This window comes from Leptodactylus fuscus, chromosome 8 (assembly GCF_031893055.1).
Source record: "Leptodactylus fuscus isolate aLepFus1 chromosome 8, aLepFus1.hap2, whole genome shotgun sequence".
Taxonomy (NCBI): Eukaryota; Metazoa; Chordata; class Amphibia; order Anura; family Leptodactylidae; genus Leptodactylus; species Leptodactylus fuscus.
In genome coordinates this window covers 67,059,994-67,080,488 of record NC_134272.1, presented here as the reverse complement: position 1 = coordinate 67,080,488, position 20,495 = coordinate 67,059,994, and the positions used below count along the sequence as shown (strand labels likewise).

The 20,495-nt window shown below is 41.2% G+C and overlaps 1 protein-coding gene across 2 annotated transcripts in view; it reads left to right on the top strand.

The window, feature by feature from the left end:
• The window catches only part of OSBPL6 (oxysterol binding protein like 6), a 176,744-nt gene that overhangs the window by 97,578 nt on the left and 58,671 nt on the right, over positions 1 to 20,495 (top strand). For both annotated transcript variants that reach the window (XM_075284004.1, XM_075284003.1), the window contains exons 4-7: positions 2,620 to 2,742; positions 7,016 to 7,069; positions 9,247 to 9,360; positions 14,716 to 14,886. In XM_075284004.1, the coding sequence (XP_075140105.1) occupies positions 2,620 to 2,742; positions 7,016 to 7,069; positions 9,247 to 9,360; positions 14,716 to 14,886 (462 nt within the window). The remainder of the gene's footprint in view (positions 1 to 2,619; positions 2,743 to 7,015; positions 7,070 to 9,246; positions 9,361 to 14,715; positions 14,887 to 20,495) is intronic.

Below are 20,495 nucleotides of genomic sequence, written 5' to 3'. Positions count from 1 at the left end.
TATCTCCCCTGTTCCTTCTGATAAAGGGGTTTGGTCCTGCACATTCTCACTTTGCAGCATTGATTGGACAATGTCTATATAAGGACCCACCTCCATATGATAGCACCCTGTTGTCCATTTTTTCAGAAATTTCTAGGAGGAATAGCGGACAGTGATGATTGCAACTACTAGGGTAGCAGACTATACTAAGGTGCCAAAGAGCAAAGGGGGGGGGGGCAATTACCACTGAGACTTGATGAGATGATGGATGATGCTCATTACTTTAGAAGGACATCATAATGGCTCCATGTGACATCATTGTAATTACTTTCTTCGTATGCTATGATGTCACAGTGTACACATATCTTATTGTGGATGCATCATCCCTGTGTTAGTGGACATTATCCCTGTATTGTGACATCTGTGCGTATTGTGCTTGTACTGTAATATCACTGCGTGTATTATCCCTGCATATATTATCTTTAGCGTGACATTACTGTGTTTATTATTGCTGTTCTGTGACATCACTGTGTTTATTATCCCTGTTCTGTGACATCATAGTGTGCATTATTCCTGTACTGTGACATCATTGTGTATATTATCTGTGTACTGTGACATCACTGTGTGTGATTTATATACTGTAAATTCACTATGTGCGTGTCCAAGGAGACCAAAATAATTGTACGCTTTTATAAACTTTCTGCTTAAGGCAATTATTGCCAAGTGTCCCCCCCCCCTTACAAGTTTTGTTATGGGGCCCCATGGCTACTTGTTAAACCCCTGAGAAAAGCACAATGCAAAATACAAAGAAAAGTTAATCTATAGTCTTGATTTTGGCAGAAATACAATTATTTACTAATACAGACATGTCAGGACTCAGGAGAAGTGCCCTCTTTAATAGTATGACAATTTGATCCCTGGTCCCCTGTGCCTGGTAAAGAACTGGCAGCAGTCTCTTTGTCTGCGCTCGTAAACTGCTGAGATAAACTGGATATTACTTTTTCAATCATAAATCATTTTATTTTGTTCCCATAGTTAAAGCAACACTAAAAATGGCCCAATATGTTCTGTGTGCTAGAACACAATGTAAAGACTGACCCCTGATGTGCAGCACACGTGTACGTATACAATACAGCCGGTGGGCTATGAATTCTATACATGTACCCTGGACACTTTGTACAATGGTTTCCCAATCAGCATGCAGTTCTCTCGGATCAGGAACATTTCTACATTGTTCACGTGGCTCACAATAATAATTTTTGTTTCTTTTCTACAAAAATATTTGTTGTTTACAATTTCTTTTATTGATGTGCATTTGTAGTAGCGTTTCAATTGTAGCTTACTGTATAGTACGGGTCTCTGTTTCTGCCCTTCAAATCCTCTTAATAGCCTGCTGACTTACTTTGAGCTTGAACTAAGTCCCCCATAACTCTGTCAGCTGGGGATACGTGCTTACACCTTGGTAGGACTCAGGACGCTACAAGATGATCGGTGATTAGGAACCCCATAGTGATGTCACCAGTGGGCAAGTACCGATTTGAGCACTATTGCTATTACTAGGTTCACACTTGTACCCGATCTCCTTTCGGAGATTCTGTCCCCGAATCCACTTCTACTAGCAGGACTTTTCTCTCTGGTTTTTCATGCAGAAACCTGGCGGACTCCATTATAGATTCCGTAAATAACCGTTTTTTAATCAGATTGTTTTTTAGGTCCCCAAACAGAAACCAGAAAGCAGGTGTGAGCCTAGCGTAATTCAAGTAATAGGAGTTCAGCCGCAGCCCTGTCCACTGTATAGCAGCATCGTCAGGATACAGTGGCTCCACTCCTATTACTTGAACAGGAGAAGACTGCTTCTGCTTCCGGTCCCTGTCCACTACTGTAGCTTACGGCTACCCCAATGTATTAGGTTTGCCCAGGATATACAAGGTGTACATGCATTGTAACACCATATCTGGTCTTTCTATGACTTGTCTTCTGCAGTTTTCATTAGTTTAGCAGTATCAACTCAATGTGGAACCTGCGGTTCTCTCTGGGCTGGTTTGGTGGAGACTAGCTATATACAAGGAGTACAGGAGGAATCTGCTTTATAACTGTTTCACTCTCATTCAGAAACAGACCCAGGATGATGCAGGATATACATAGAGAAGTACTGACATTTACTGATGCGAGTAAACTTCTTTGACTGTGATAGAAAGCCCTAGGGTCAGGCTAAAAGCTGTCTTTCCTGTCTGATCTCCCTCACTTCCAGGTCACTTCTCCAGTTCCCTTCTTGATACATTTTTATAGAGATCTGACTCATCTCAAGACAGACAAAACTGTGATCTTCACAGTGAAACTCGCTTTAGCAGAGGGAGGAGGAATAGGTAAACCACCTGATATGAGCAGAAGGAGGCATGTCTGTTTGAGACGATATATTACAAAGTTTTTTACAGTGCCTTGTACTATTCATTTATGCAGATTTTGTTGAAACAACAGTAACTATTTAACTATGATCATTACGTGTATGGCATTGCATATGCTGTATCTTAGAATTATATAATTTGTGCTGTGGAATTATCATTTTTCTGTGCATAAATCCATTTTAACCACACTTCTTAAAGCAGTCGTATTTTTATTTTTATTTTATTTTTTTTACAGGAAGGAGACAGCTGGGAAATCATAGAAGGACTAAAGATAGGACAGACAAGTGTCCAGAAACCTGAAAAACATGAAGGATTCATGTTAAAGAAAAGAAAATGGCCACTAAAAGGCTGGCATAAAGTAAGCACCAATACTGAGTGTGTTGCTGTTGCAGTATTCTTAATAGTAGAGCTTGCAACAACTATAAAAAGTAATAAAGCACTGGTTTCCATGGTCTTATCTGTCAGTCCTGCTCGTGTCTAAAACTTACTGCCAACCACTACAATGTATACAACAAGGGAAAATACTGAAAATTTTATTGATCCTTCAACTTTTTTTTCAAAGACATTTTGTGCACACCATGTTTTATACTGGGTTGGGTGCATTCGCCTCTCAGTTGGTACAGTTTCTAAGCAGTAATATTTCTCATGTATACCGCCACCCATAGTCGTTTTAAAGTGTGCTATATATTTTAATGTGTAGATAAGTTACATAAGTGCCATTGAAGCCGGTTACATTGCCATCTTCAGAAGCCATAAAGATCACAGACTGTAAAGTTAATAAGTCCACAATGTGGTAAGTGATAAAATAGAGGTAGGTGGTAAAAACAAATACGTGTGAAATAGCTTTCAGGTTTAGTGAAGAAAACTTTTTATTGCAATGTATGTGTTCCTGATCAATGTTCCTTTCATTAGAGTCAATGGTTAAGTATACTGTACAGCGAGTGAGCAACTCCTTAAAGGGGTTGTGCCATTAGGGACATTTTATCATCTATCTCCTATTGACCTGGCACTTCATTCACAAGGAGGCCAGTGAGGGGGTATTTGGACCCTGTTCTCCTGATCACTGTGAAACCCAGAGTTCAGATCCGCAGCCTTAATGACACAACCCCTTTTTATGTGTTCACACCACATTTGGACAAGATGTAATTGAATGAATATATGGCAAAAAGTATTTTGAAACATTAACCCCGGCAGAATTTGCAATGTTGTGTGGATTATGTATACATGGGCTGCTTTGTGTAGGGAGGCGGCGTTGGATTACATCTACTGAGTGCGAGTAGTAGTGTGCAGAACCTCACGTGTCTTGGGCTACGAGGCTTTCCCATACTTTGCGTACTTTGTGACTCAAGGATTAGCAGTAATACTTTTAAGCACAAGCTACAATTTCCTTACAATTTGCATGTTCTACCTGTCATTTACTTTCTTTTCTCCCCCACTTTAAAGATGTGTTCAGAGGGACTTAAACAAAAATCTGCTGCATATACAGTACAGACCAAAAGTTTGGACACGCCTTCTCATTCAAAGAGTTTTCTGTATTTTCATGACTATAAAAATTGTAGATTAACACTGAAGGCATCAAAACTATGAATTATCACACGTGGAATTATAGACTTAACTAAAAAGTGTGAAACAACTGAAAATCTGTTTTATATTCTAGGTTCTTCAAAGTAGCCACCTTTTGCTTTGATTCCTGTTTTGCACACTCTTGGCATTCTCTTGATGAGCTTCAAGAGGTAGTCACTGGAAATGGTCTTCCAACAGTCTTGAAGGAGTTCCCAGAGATCGCTTAGCACTTGTTGGCCCTTTTGCCTTCACTCTGTGGTCCAGCTCACTCAAAACCATCTTGATTGGGTTCAGGTCTGGTGACTGTGGAGGTCAGGTCATCTGGCGTAGCACCCCATCACTCTCCTTCTTGGACAAATAGCCCTTACACAGCCTGGAGGTGTGTTTGGGGTCATTGTCCTGTTGAAAAATAAATGATGGTCCAACTAAACGCAAACTGGATGGAATAGCATGCCGATGCAAGTTGCTGTGGTAGCCATGCTGGTTCAGTATGCCTTCAATTTTGAATAAATCCCCAACAGTGTCACCAGCAAAGCCCCCCCACACCATCACACCTCCTCCTCCACGCTTCACGGTGGGAACCAGGCAGGTAGAGTCCATCCGTTCACCTTTTCTGTGTCGTACAAAGACACGGTGGTTGGAACCAAAGATCTCAAATTTGGACTCATCAGACAAAAGCACAGATTTCAGGGGCCACTTGGTGGCTCAGTGGTTAGCACTGCAGCCTTGCAGCGCTGGAGTCCTGGTGTTCAAATCCTGCCAAGGGCAAAAACCAGCTGCAAGGAGTTTGTATGTTCTCCCCGTGTTTGCATGGATTTCCATCCCAAATTCCAAAAAAAGACATACTGATAGGGAAAAATGTACATTGTGAGCTCTATGTGGGGCTCACAATCTACATTAAAAAAAAAAAAAGCACAGATTTCCACTGGTCTAATGTCCATTCCTTGTGTTCTTTAGCCCACACAAGTCTCTTCTGCTTGTTGCCTGTCCTTAGCAGTGGTTTTCTAGCAGCTATTTAACCATGAAGGCCGGCTGCTGCACAAAGTCTCCTCTTACCAGTTGTTGTAGAGATGTGTCTGCTGCTAGAACTCTGTGGCATTGACCTGGTCTCTAATCTGAGCTGCTGATAACCTGCGATTTCTGAGGCTGGTGACTCGGATGAACTTCTCCTCCGCAGCAGAGGTGACTCTTGGTCTTCCTTTCCTGGGGCGGTCCTCATGTGAGCCAGTTTCTTTGTAGTGCTTGATGGTTTTTGCAACTGCACTTGGGGACACTTTCAAAGTTTTCCCAATTTTTCAGACTGACTGACCTTCATTTCTTAAAGTAATGATGGCCACTTGTTTTTCTTTACTTAGCTGTTTTTTTTTCTTGCCATAATACAAATTCTATTGTTGTTGTTATTATTATTATTATTATTATTATTGTTTATTTATATAGCACCATTAATTCCATGGTGCTTTACATTTGGGGGTTACATACAATACACAAAATATACAGGTAGATATGATACTAACAATGACCGACTGGCACAGGGGGTAGAGGGCCCTGCCCGCAAGGGCTTACAATCTATGAGGGAAGGGGGACTAACAGTCTATTCAGTAGGACTATCAGCTGTGTATTCACCTGACTTCTGCACAACACAACTGATGGTCCCAACCCCATTTATAAGACAAGAAATCCCACTTATTAAACCTAACAGGGCACACCTGTGAAGTGAAAACCATTTCTGGTGACTTCCTCTTAAAGCTCATCAAGTGAATGCCAAGAGTGTGCAAAACAGGAATCAAAGCAAGAGGTGACTACTTTGAAGAACCGAGAATATAAGACATATTTTCAGTTGTTTCACACTTTTTAGTTAAGTCTATAATTCCACATGTGATAATTCATAGTTTTGATGCCTTCAGTGTGAATCTACAATTGCCATAGTCATGAAAATACAGAAAACTCTTTGAATGAGAAAGTGTGTCCAAACTTTTGGTCTGTACTGTATGTCCATGGAAAGCCTGTACTGCAAAGTATACAGTGCAGTTTATGTTGTTGTTTTTTTGTATATGCCATAGTGTACAATGCTTTTCCATACTATTGAGATAATGTTGTATATTGCCAAAATTCATACCCAGAGAATAGTCTTTTTGCTTAAAGGAGAGTGGCAGTGGTTCTCAACCTGGGGTTCCAGGGGTACATGCAATGTCTGAGATCAACTTGCTCGCCCATCCTCAGGATATGCCATCCTTACTTTAGAAGTGCACTGAGCATTTTCATAAGTACTCATGGAGGTGCTTATTACAGTTACAGATGCACCATTAAGCAAGTGGGGAGTGCCATTTATTACTTACCACTCTGCTCCCCACTTCCTCTCTACCCTACGTGCCAAATGCTGACATCACAGAAGGTGCTGGCTCAGAAAGTGGAGGTGAATAATGAATGTAGATCACTCTTATATGTGGAAGCACCAAGGGGGCCAATATACTAAATGTGGAGGCACCAAGGGGGGCGTCTATACTACATGTGGAGGCACCAGGGGGGGGAGGGAGCACTATATTATGTGTGGAGTCCTACTACACTATTATGTGTAAAGGACCTACTATAGTACATGTAGAGGCACCAAGGTTGATCACTATGCTACCTGTGGAGGCACCAAGGGGGAGCTACTATACTACATGGGGCACTAAGGGAATCCATTATACTACACGTGGAGACACCAAGGAGAGCATTATACTACACGGGCCACTAAGATGGGCCTTTATACTGCATGTGGAGGTACCAGTTGGGACTACTATACTGCAAGTGAGTACGCCAAGGCGGTCCATTATACTACATGTTGGGGGTACCATGGAGGTCATTATACTAGATGTGAGGGCACCAAGGAAGGCATTACATAACTGCTGATAGAAGCCTCAAACAAAATCTTATTTTGTTAATATTTATAAGTGATCACTATTTTGGGGTACTCGGTTTGAACTTCTTTCACTAGGGGATACTTGAGGTCCATGTGCACTGTAGATATATATGTAAAACCTTTTTTTATCATTTAATTTCTCTCCTTAACATCATGTCTATTTTTACAGAGATTTTTCGTCTTAGAAAATGGGATATTGAAGTACTCCAAGTCACCTATTGATGTAAGTACGTTTAATATTTCCTTACCATTAATTAAACTCTCTGATATCATTAATGATTCCACAAGATGCAGATGGGATAGCAACAGGCAGAAAGCGGATTTTACTGAAAATAAGCTTTCAAATGCTTTGATGGTGAAGATCTGTGGATGGAAATATTGCAGACGGTTCAGTGCACTGTAGGGAAAGTCTGGTTATCCCCCTATAGCGCAGGGAATAATGTCTTGTTAGGTTTCAGCTTAGCTCATAACATCTGTGAAGTTTTCCTCTGCAGGGTTTACTACTATATTCACTGGATATGGAAATGTGCTAAAACTGCTCTAACAGGCAAAATGCCTTATGTTAAAGTCTAAAATGCAAAAAAAAACAAAGTTAGTAAGCACAACCCTACAGCAGCACTATAGGAGCCAAAATATATGCAAACTGAATATCCAAATGACTGTACACTATAGAGGATCTGTCAGCAGTCCTAATGTGTCCATTTTAGTAATGACATGCATTCAATGTGAAATAATAATGCTAGAACTTCTGTATTACACCTTCTGCAAAATTTGGTTCCGCTCTTATTCCTTAGATTGCATTCACAATGGCGGTAAAACAACCCCTGTTGACATGATTGGTGGGGGTCTTTGTGGTCAGACCCCACTGATCAGCTATTTTTACTGTATCCTTTGGATAGAGGATGAATATTCTTGAGGGTCCTTTGGATAGAGGGTGAATATTCTTGAGGGTCCTTTGGATAGAGGATGAATATTCTTGAGGGTCCTTTGGATAGAGGATGAATATTCTTGTGCGCCTTTGGCTAGAGGATGAATATTCTTGAGGGTCCTTTGGATAGAGGATGAATATTCTTGAGGGTCCTTTGGATAGAGGATGAATATTCTTGAGGGTTCTTTGGATAGAGGATGAATATTCTTGAGGGTCCTTTGGTTAGAGGATGAATATTCTTGTGCGCCTTTGGCTAGAGGATGAATATTCTTGAGGGTCCGTTGGATAGAGGATGAATATTCTTGAGGGCCTTTGGATAGAGGATGAATATTCTTGAGGGTCCTTTGGATGGAGGATGAATATTCTTGAGGGTCCTTTGGATAGAGGATCAATATTCTAGAGGGTCCTTTGGATAGAGGATGAATATCCTTGAGGGTCCTTTGGATAGAGGATGAATATCCTTGAGGGTCCTTTGGATAGAGGATGAATATTCTTGAGGGTCCTTTGGATAGAGGATGAATATTCTAGAGGGTCCTTTGGATAGAGGATGAATATTCTTGAAGGTTCCTTTGGATAAAGGATGAATATTCTTGACGGCCTTTGGATAGAGGATGAATATTCTTGAGGGTATTACCCCTTTATTTGCTCCACTGTTGTGAGTTGCTTTAGAATTATTAAGAGGTTTTGGCTTCTTAATAATTCAGGGCATCTTGGAAGGTCTCGTGTATTGAAGTCTATGCTAGTCCGTGACCTCAGCTAGAAGACTTGCATGAATTATACTAAATCCAGTAGATATACGTATCCCTACCCCAGCCAGTCTTAAAAAGTTACAAATTCCCCCCATATATATAGCCTCTGCGTACACTATAATAATAACAATAAGAATATTCCACAGCGCTTTAGGGCATGTTCACCTACGGTAAATTCGACCTGTCTTTTACAAGAAGATCCATTGTAGATATCTGAGGCAAATACCAGATTTCTGGTGCAGATGTGACATTGATGTACTGCGGACATCTACAAGGTCATTCAATAAGGCTAATCCACAGCTTATCCGTAAGAAATCCATGCAAATAATGTGCATGCTAATCATTACGGCTGACAATTTTGGACAAAAATCCACCCTGCACGTTCTGCTCGTGCAAACCAATGTACCATAATCGTCCATACATACATAATATTAGGCGGTCGGCTAAGCTTTTATAATATAGTAGGAAAATGAGTTTTTCCTTGCTCAGTTTACTCTACAACAACTAGTAAGAAAACTTCATGCCCCAGAATACAAAAGCACTGAACTACTGAATAATTAGATTTCAGCTCTGAAGCCTGCAGAACTGTTAATGCAGCTTTAGACTATGTTACAGGCTGTAACTCGGATATACTGTATATAAGAGATGCAACATTTATTAAGTGTTAGAATTCACTTTTATTGTTTGGTATTCTCACTGTGCCCTCTAATGTTTGGTTTTTAGACTCAGAAGGGGAAAGTACATGGGAGTATCGATGTTGGGCTATCTGTTATGTCCATCAAGAAAAAGGCTCGGAGGATAGATCTGGACACCGAGGAGAACATTTATCATCTTAAGGTTTGTATTAGGTGGACTTGTCTTCAATTGGAGTGAGTTGTCAGCCTGGCTGTATTTAGATTGCATTCACAATGGGGGTAAAACATCCCCTGTTAACATGATTGGTGGGGGTCTTTGTGGTCAGACCCCCACTGATCAGCTATTTATACTGTAAATATTGAGCCCCAGATATAATGTGGCTCCCACTGTATACACTAAAGACATCTATATGGCCTCAATCACCTATAATAAAAAATCGTAATGGGGTATATGTATTATTCTGATTGTGTCAAATATTTGGAGTAAAAAAAAGTTACAAACCTTGGCCCAAATCTACCCCACTGTGCACAAATGGTTAAATGAAACAAACAGCAGCGTCGGCGCTCTGCGGTATAAAATCTTCATGCTTTATTTCTCTTTTAAAATCTAAATCTGACAGATGTATAAATGGTTCTGTCAATTAATGTACAATGCTACGCGTTTCGAACCCCCATGGATACTTTTCACAGCATAAGGAATCCATAGCAACCCCACATTAAAAGTACACCTGAACCAGAAATTATGACGTACCTGCCCTGGGGGTGGATATCATACAGGTATTTGCATATGAAACATATAATCACGTATTGGAACATGGGTGTGTATGTAAAGTATGCACAAAAGTCTAATATTTAGCTATCCTATGGGGACAAGTCCATTAAAACCATGGAAAGAGTTCATATAAGCACAAAAGATCTTTTTCTGATTTAGGCTCTTTGACGCAGCAACCATTGAGGACTTAAAGCTAAAACCCTGCACCTGTTGAGCCTCTCTCCATAGGCCTTCATCAGTCCAATCACCCTTAATGGTTTTCTGAACCTGCTATAAAAAAAACAACAAAAAAAACACTTGTTGTACCGTGCAGATGGGAATTAGGTGCCCGGCAGTCCTTCTCTTAGGAGATGTCCCATTACAGAAACTTTGTGCCTATCCTGTAGATAGGGGATACGTGTCGAGTCGCTGTTGGTCCAACCACTGGGTCTCTGGTGATCAGGAGAATGGGGGACTAAAAGTCCCTGCATTCTCCCTGTAAGGCCGGGTTCACACGATGTAATTTGGCATGTAATGTGGCATGTAGACACCGCGGGAGCTTTTGCGGGCCGTATACGCTCCCATTGTTTTCAATGGGAGCCGGTACCGTATACGCGGCGCTATTTTGCGGCCGCCGCAAAATAGCGCCGCGTATACGGTACCAGCTCTCATTGAAAACAATGGGAGCGTATACGGCCCGCAAAAGCTCCCACAGCATCTACGTGGTACATTACATGCCAAATAACACCGTGTGAACCTGGCCTAAAAGATGCGCTAGTGTGCTTGTCTGATTGGAGCTCCATTGATTTCTATGAGGCTGGCAGAGCTGCCAGAGATGGCAGTCTGGGTAGCCCCATAGCAGTAAATATGCCGCCTGTCAAGCAAATGCATTGGTGCTACACTTACAAGGAGACCACATACTAGCAAGACTCTTTCCCCTGTGGACTACTACTGAGCAAGAAGTCAAAAATCAACACTTTTATTCTCCATCTGAAAGCTGTATTCTCTGGAGCACACTCTACTAGCTCTAGTATAGTCATCCATAGGGATAGCTTTCACCGAGTATGGTGGATAATAACTTATAGCCTCCAAAATGATATTGCTTGCCTCTGGTTTCCTTAAAAGGGAGGTCACATTTCTGTGACACCAGTAAATTTAAGGCTGATAGTATTATTATTAACGATAAGGTCACCATGTTGCATATAAACAGGAGGTAGTCAGTGCAACACCCATACTAGAAAAGTTCCCCTTTAGATAGATTAGGCTCAGAATAAATGCAGTCCTCCTTCTACCAGGACATGTATAAGTTAGCCAAGATGGGGAAGAACTTGATCCCAGAAGGGCTGCTGCTATCTGCAGGAAAAAACGACCACCAAAACAGAAATAAATTGTGTTTCAACAAAAAATTCGATGGTGATCATAAAGAATTCAGACTGAAAAAAATTGCTGTACATATCCAAATGATGGAAGCTTCAATTAAAGGGATCCTATCATTCACACACTATTTTTTTTCTAGGTACCACGTCGGAATAGCCTTAAGAACGGCTATTCGTCTCCTACCTTTCATTGCCTTCTCCGAGCCGCCGTTCGCCTATAATCCCGGTTCTTGTCGGTATGCAAATTAGCTCTCTCGCAGCACTGGGGGCGAGCCCTGGTGCTCAAACAGCACTGGGGGTGTCCCCAATGCTGCGAGAGAACTCTGTCCAGCGCCACCTCCATCTTCGACAGGAGCGTCATCTTCAGCCTCTTCTTCCAGCGGTGGCTTTTAACTTCTAGGCCTCGGGCCTTGGGCAGAGCAGATTGCTAATTTGCATACCGACAAGAACCGGGATTGTAGGCGAATGGCGGCACGGAAAAGACAATGAAAGGTAGGAGACGAATAGCCTTTCTTAAGGCTATTCCGACATGGTACCTAGAAAAAATAGTGTGTGAATGATAGGATCCCTTTAATGCAGGGTCATAAGGAATACAAAAGTATAATTCTATGACAACACAAGTCATCCAGCTAGAGCCCAATTTCCAAGGAAAATCGCATAAATCTTGAAGGACACTATGGCCATCTCTAAGATAGCACAGACACGCTGGACTAAGAGCTGCAATAAATCTTCCACCTAAGACTTTCATGCTAATAAGCAGTGCCAGATATAATGGGTCTCAAACTGGGAGGAACATTTTTTGCAACCTAGGTAGCCCATAAAATATTCGGATGTTGTACGTGTAAATATTCTACCATCTTTTCAGATATCACATCCTCTTTTAACAAAGCACCAAGGGCTTTCTTAAACTGAAAAGTAAGATCACTCTCCAGTTTGCACTATATATCGATATTATCCAAACTCGCAAACTTTTTTAACATGCAACTCGGTGTGCATGACAATTATTGCCCCCCCCCATATGCTTTTTCTTATAATGTTAGTCTTATCCCACAAAGATTTAATAGCATTAAATTCTGAAGCTGACATTTTTTTTTGGAGGGCTTTAGAGCCATCTCCATTTATCCCAGACTCCTGATTCTGATCATGCAAAGATGTAAAACCTGTTTCTATTGCAAACTGGAAATCATCCAACACCGATATTCTAGAATTGAGGGGGAGAATATAGGATTAGGTATTTTTTGCACGATAGAACATATTTCTTTACTTTTAGCAGTGTCTTCCAGGATTCATCCCTGTAAAATACACAATGATGTTTGTTCATGGAAATGTAAACCCGTAAAGTCATCGTGTTCCAGAACAGACACTTCTTGTTCATTATTCAGAAACAGAACTATAATCCAGAAAAGCTGAAAACAATTTAGCAAATTTGTTTAGATCAATTAAAGTCTCAAGCAAATCAATATATCACATTGGATAATTCTACACTGTCCAACTCTTCATGAAGATTGTTTACTTTCTTTGTCTTGTGCGATATCACTTTTTTTTTCCCTTCTATATTTTCTACTTCCCCTCCTTGGTCGTCCTTTGGACCCGTCTTAGGAGCTCCCAAGTGTCCGTGTGAAGATACTGTTCCACTAGTTTCAGATTCTTAATCCATTGAGTCCATATCGGTGGAGGTAAAAGATCATACGTGATACCGAGTTATATTGCAAAGATTTATTTTTTCTTTCTTTGAAGAATGGATTTGAGTGATTTAGAGGATTTCACATTATCAGATACATAGTCGTACAGCACCATGAAGGACAAGCCGTAAGTTATGGAAATCAAGGATGTTGCAGATCTCTCCAAGCTTTGCACTTAGCAGGGGCTTAAAAGCCAGACTGAAAGCAAAGTTTTTAACCACATGAAACTTCAAAACTTGTTCCAGCTATCGCCACTTGTCACAAACTAAAAGGGACAAAATCCATGTACTGAGAGACCTTGGTTCATCGCTGCGGCAGGCTTCTATGCGCCTAGACCAAGATGTCGGCATTGTAAATCGAGAAGTTCGTTTCCAATTCTTATCATTTGTCTATGTCTATTGATCCTTTGATTTTCTTAATTCCACGACTTTTCTAAGTTCACTCAGTCTGGCCTCTTCAAATGTAATAATTAGAAATGAGTGAATCGAGGCTGACAAAGTGGAATTCGAATCGAATTTCAGATTTGCATTGAATCCCCGGATTTCCTTACGTTTCGTGGTAACGAATCGCTATTTTCACTAAATGGCTGCTGCAACTGTTAGGACATGGGGCAAGAAACTCTGATAATACGGAGTCACCCACAATGCCATGCATGCAGCCAATCAGTCGCCAGCCAGCCCTTTAACCCCTTTGTGACCACCCACGGCATTGGTAGCAGGTGTTGGCTGTTGCTGACAGCTAACACCCTGCTCCATTACCCCTGGTTGGGATTCTTAACCACTTGGATGCCACGGTCGAACATCTGCGGCATCCAAGGGGTTCCGCCATGCCACCCTCCGCGGCAAAATTGAAGGATGCCCATATGCATTTTCTGCAGCCTGAGGTCTGGCCAGTGACCCCAAACTACTTGGAGCCCCCACTACCTGGTTGATTCTGCCAAAAAGTGAGGAAGTCAGCTTATGCATCTGCATAGGCTGACTTTCTCTATAGACTGCAATATACGTGTATTGCAGTATATAGTGCTGAACCAGCGATTCTACACCACTATACAGGCTCTCTGCAACCAAGAAATAGCTGATTTTTTAATCAAATTGTATCAGAAAATTCGACAAATCTGCTGAATCGAATTTTTGAAAAAATTTGCTCATCTTTAGTAATAATCGAAGCCACACGTTTAATGGAGCAATTGGATACTACCGATGGTGACTGATGTCGATTCTTTTCCTATTTTGGTTTTGAGAAGGTCAGGAAACCATTAACTGTTTGTGTATTTGATGGACTTAGCGCCATACAATAGAATAGTATTTAATTACACTTCTGTGCACCATTTGCATATTCAGCCTTGTTCTGATATTTGATTATATGGTTAACTAATATGCACGCACCTGTGTGATATCCACTCCCAGGGCAGGTACGTCATGAATATTGATTCAAGTGTGTTTTTTAATGTGAAAAATAACCACGGGGGTTCACAACACGTAGCATTGTACATATCGGTTGTCAGAGCGCCGGTGCTGCTATTTGTTTCATATGGATGGATTTGACGCGTCAGTAGGGTGAGGAGTCTAAGCACCAGGTTCTATGTAGATTTGGGCTGTATGGATAAAAGCAGCGGTGTGATGATGGTCAACTTGTATATAAAGGATACATCAATAGTATTGTGAGAATGAACAGGTTGATGTTATTTAACATGACAACTTGCCAACAGAACATGCTCACCTTTCCATCATTACAATATGTCTCTATAGGTGAAATCTCAGGATACTTTTGATGCTTGGGTGTCAAAGTTACGTCACCATAGACTTTACCGGCAGAATGAAATAGTGCGGTCACCACGAGATGCCAGCTTCCACATGTTTCCATCCACATCAACGACGGAGTCCTCACCAGCAGCTAATATAACCGTGCCAGAAGGAAAGGTACTCCGATCTAACATTTTTTCAGCCTCTTCAGCATATTTAATAAGTCCTATGTACGGTATAAAACTAAAGCATCCAAGAAGTGTCTAGGAAACAAAATATCACATGTAACCATTTTGGTTGGTAAAGGAGCTTAAAAAGATGAGAAAGCTCCGTCTTTTGGTGACTTAGCTGTTTTATGGTGCTATTTATGGAAAAAATGAAGACCTATTTTTCCATTAAAGGGGCTTTCCATAGGCGGCAGTTATACTGTACTCGCTGGTTAGGGGGATATGGTGAACCAAGTGCTGGAACCCATGGTGATCAAAACCATGAGGGTTCTCGAGAGTACTCCAGCAGACCTTAAAGAGTTCATCACATTTGAGAAATGGCAGTCAGCCCGAAACGCGTTGTATTTGGTTGGACTTCAATAAAGAACATTTGCATATATTCTCTGGTGAAGCGCGATGATCATTACTTCCCAGTCCTTTTGGCATTTGAAGTGACTAGGAACAGTAGACTCAGGATCACCTTTGTAGCAATTGTGGGCTCCCCAGTGGTTACACATTTATCCCCTATCGAAAATGGTTAAGCTGGTCAGTTCACTCCTATACGTGCCTCCTGTGGCATCAAATGGTGATGCAGAAAGAGTGAGAGGGGTGAAATTATTAACACCGGCACTTCTTATACCAGCCTTAAAGGGGTTATGCCACAAAGAACTTAAGTTAGAGGATAAATAGCTGAGTAGAGGGGTCTGACCACAGAGACCCCCACCGATCCTATCTCTAGCGCTCCCAATGAAGTGAATGGAAGCGCGGAGGTGTCCCATCCAGAAACGAGTAAGCCTACTTTCAGCCATACTGAATTCACACCTACTTTCTCAGGATCGGTGGGGATCTCAACAGTCAGACCCCGCAGATCAGAGGATAAATATTCTTCATGGCATAACCCCTTTACATTTATTAAACAGTAGCATAGCGATTGGAGTCTTCACAATGTGGCCTCTACTTTCAGACGCCTTGAACGTAATTCACACTCCTCCTATAGAAAGTCATCCATTAACCATTAAAGTTAGGTAATTCTCCATAGTGCGGTTACTGTAAGTGTATTGTAATATTTCTTCATAGTTTCTATCTCTGTCCGCTGCAGATAATAGTTGTTTTTTTTTTGGTGTTTTTTCTTATTTTTGTTGTTTTCTATTCCTCCGTTTTTATGTTTGTTTTTTTCTCTTTGATGCTTTTTTTCTTTCTTTTCTTACTTTTGTGCGCTTGTTTGATTTTCACTCTGAGCATATGACAAAGGGTTACTTAGAAATGTCAGCATGATGTTGACAGATCACTGAATTCTTTGTGAATAATAATGCGTTGCGTGTTGGTGTATGCGCTGACCCAGGATGGATCTTTTAAAAGAAGCATTGATGTGTGTCTAGATTATATGTGAAGCTTGTATTATGCTGAGAAAAGTAACATGTACAATGTAAGGATTGATTTTTTTTCTTCTTTTTGTTAAGATCTGGAGAGCAGAAAATCATTGTACATGGAATTGTAATAATTTTATAATTTTTCATTATATTTGACAATAATTTAGATTTCTAGCAAATTTCAAGTCCATGTAATGTGTCCTGTATTTTATATATACTCATTGTTGGAATGTAATGGACTTTTCTATGTGAGAACTCAATGATAAATATATATATAAGAGATGACAATATTAGAGCGAAAGAAGTTTATTGGGGAAAATTATACAATTGAAAGGAGGCTCTAGGACCCTGTTGGACTTCTCTAGCATGGATACAAGATGAGATATAGTTGGGCATGGAGGCAAACTGGTTCTGTATTGTATTCTGCGGCACATTTGCCCAAAGATGTTGCAGCTGGACCTGCACGTAATGTGTTATAATCTGGTGGAGATATTCCTTGGAAAACCTGTTCTGGTGTGAGCAAGCCTTATACTGCGGAAAAATGAGAAATGAGAAAGTGATTGATCAGACCGACTTCGATTGAGACATGGCCATGAGTTTTAGAATACCCACGGGCCAGTATTTCAAAAACTGCCAACCTTGTGGGGTTTACTCACCCAATAGCTTTGAGAGTATATTGAGAATGGTATAATTGAGGAAAAACATCAAGTGAAAAGGGATTCTGTGAATGTCATCAACCTGTTGACGAAAAGGGTCAGAGGAGGATGTCAAGAATTATTCTGATGAACGGGGGGAGGATAGTCAAGTAGATTACAGCAGAATACAACACTGATGCTCCAAACACACAACTTAGTAGCCTCTTTCTTGCAGACCTGTTTCTGCTCTTGACTTGTCTGCTTTAGTAAATACTTTATTTTCCTTGAGATAATGATTTTGGATCATGTTTTATAGATACTAGAGATGAGCGAGTAGTGTTCTACACTACTAGCTGTTCGAAGTTTAAGGTTCGATGCAGAACCAGCGTTGATTGGCAGAATGCTATACATTCTGCCAATCAACGCTGGTTCTTCTCTTACCTTTAGAAGTCTTCTCTGTTCAGCATCCCTGCAGCGACTTCCAGCTGGAATTCACTCTGCCTAGGCATCCGGCCTAGGCAGAGCCGACTGCGCATGAGCGGTCATGCCCTCGCATGCGCAGTCGGCTCTGCTCAGGCGTCGGGCCGGGCAGAGCCGACCGCGCATGCGCAGTCGGCTCTGCCTAGGCCCCGATGCCTAGGCAGAGTGAATTCCAGCCGGAAGACGCCGCGGGGGCGCTGCGCCGGGAGAAGACTTATCAAATTTTGTGTACCCCTGAAACGAGCATTTCCCCCCATAGACTATAATGGGGTTCGAAATCCGTTCAAACAGTCGAACAGTGTTCGGCTGTTCGAATCGGATTTCGAACCTCGGACATTTTAGTGTTCGCTCATCTCTAATAGATACATCTATTATATAGATAAAATATATAAATCGACAATTTGGTTCTTACCATTCCCCTTATCAAAGAGGAGCTGAGTAGACAATGTGAGACTATATATGAACACATCCGAGCTGGTAACACCCAGTTATTAATTTACTGTATTTATACAGTTATAGTAGAAGTAACAGAGGAATGGTACAATCTAGAGCTCCAAGAAAAGATGATCCAGAATTGGTTATTTCATGATTTACTGAAATAGACCCGTCGGAAAAGCTGACACGTTCTCTTTATATCTGAGATTTTGTTGAGTCTTGATAATCATATCTTTCTAGCCACTTTTCTTAAAATGTCATGTTTAGGCTGACTTTATTCATTGGGATTGACTAGAAAATGGTATCATTAAAAATCACTTACGAAAGCAGCGGCAATATCTTCTAAGCCGATGATAGGAATCTTGCTTTCCAGCAAAGTTATACATGGTTTATAAAATAAGATGTTCAAAGAGTTCTCTAGGAAGTGCCGCACCTCTTACTTTCTCCATGGTTCATTTTTGGACAAACTCTAGTTTTCTGGTACAAAGTCCAGATAAATCCATTATGAAAATACAACTTATAACTTATATACTTGCCTATGCCTGCCTTCCTATAGGTAAAATGGAATCAGAATATCCACAGAGGAGACCTGTTTGGGGAATTAGCTTAAAAGTTACTTTTTAATAGCTATTTTTGGATCCAGGATCACAGTTTTTGGATTGCTCATGTTTCGTGGCTGGTTGCGATCCAGGGTCACTTGATTTGTTCTGCCTTCTCTGCCATGTCCGCTGCTAGTTACTTGTATTATGGGACTGACTGGATACATTGTCATAATAGTAAAGATAGCCCATATAGTAAAGGCAACAGGCAGTAACCAGATGAGGAGGTATTGTGATTCGGCAGCTGGTTGCTGATTCTGATTGCATGACCTGGAGTTGGAACTAGTCTGCAAACCTGGGGTTCACCCAGAAAAGAACCATGGAGAACGTGATCAAGTATTCCTGGAGAATCCCTTTAAAAAGTAATTTCATATTAAACAAGAGCCCACTCATCTGTATGTTTTATTAAGTATTTGTATTCACCAAGAAATAACATAGTTACATAGTAGATGAGGTTGGATAAAGACATCAGTCCATCAAATCCAACCTATAACCCTACAATCCCCTACAGTGTTGATCCAGGAAAGGCAAAAAACCCCAAACCCATGAGGCTCATGCCAATTGCCCCATTTCAGGGGAAAAAATTCCTTTCCGACTCCAATCTGGCAGTCAGTATAAAAACCCAGGATCAACGGAATCCATAACCTGTAATAGTTTTCTTTTCAAGAAAGGCATCCAGGCCCTCTTTGAACAATTCTGGAGCATCCTTTCTTATTTTTTGGGGGGGAGTTGCATATTGAAGGTCTATCCTTGGGAAAGGTCATCAGTATCCGATTGGTTGGGGGGTCCAACAAAGAGACTGCAGCTTTCAAGTGAGTAATGCAGCCTAGTAGCTGAATAACAAGCACAGCGCCGTACATTGTGTAGTGGCCATGCTTTATATTGCAGTTTAGCCGTATTCACTTAAATATCAATGAGTTGCAAACAGGGGATGAACAATGTGGAGCTCACACGGCGCTTACTTGAGCTCCCCTGCCCCTTCAAGCACTTGATTTCTGTGGGTTATGGGTGGTGGTCCTCAATGATCAGATGTTGATGACCTATCCGAAGAACAGACCATCAAGATGTAACTCCTGGAAAACTCCATTGAGGCTGGGCCCTCACACTTTACAGTTATTGCAAAATGGTAGAGAATTCCACCCACACATTGCAGAAAAATATGTGTAGTCGAAACGCTGCCATTCCCAAAACCATTGCAATTTTGGAAAGCACAGTATGTCAATTATACCTACAGAAATGCTAGCATTTTCCCTATAGGTATAATGGAAGCAGAAATCCCGCAGAGGAAACCTCTGCACACTCTCTGTAGAAAGGTCTGTAGGAAAAACCATGATCCATTGCTGCCATGGTTTTCCACAGCCAGTGGCGTAACCAGGAATGGCGTGGTGGTGTGGCAAACTTTCAACATGGGGCCCCCCGACCGATGCCGAAGACCCCGACTGACGCCAAAGACCCCGACTGACCACCTCCCCCTCCCCTCCGCATTCCTGCGTGCACTATTATGCCCCATAGTGGCCCCTACACACAGTATTATGCCCCATAGTGGCCACTACACACACTATTGTGCCCCATAATGGCTCCTGCACACAGTATTATCCCCCATAGTGGCCTCTGCACACATTATTATCCCCAATAGTGGCCCCTTCACACAGTATTATGCCCCATAGTGGCCCCTACACACACTATTATCTCCAATACTGGCCCCTTCACACAGCATTATGCCCCACTGTTGACACCCATGAACCATGAACAATTATTATACTCTGGGGTCAAAAAAAGTGTTTGTGATTGTCCAATTTTTGGCACACCTACAGATGGGTTTAACCCCTTAGTGACCAGCCTATTTTAGACCTTAATGACCAAGCCAAATTTTGGAAATTTGCCCTGTGTGACTTTATCAGTGACTAATTCTGTAACAGTATAGCGCATCCAAGCGATTCTGATATTGTTTTTTTGTGACATGTTGTACTTTACTGAGAAGGTAAAATTAGACTGATATAACTTGTGTAAATTTATTAAAAAACTCGCAAATGCTGAAAATTTTGAAATTTTTACAATGTT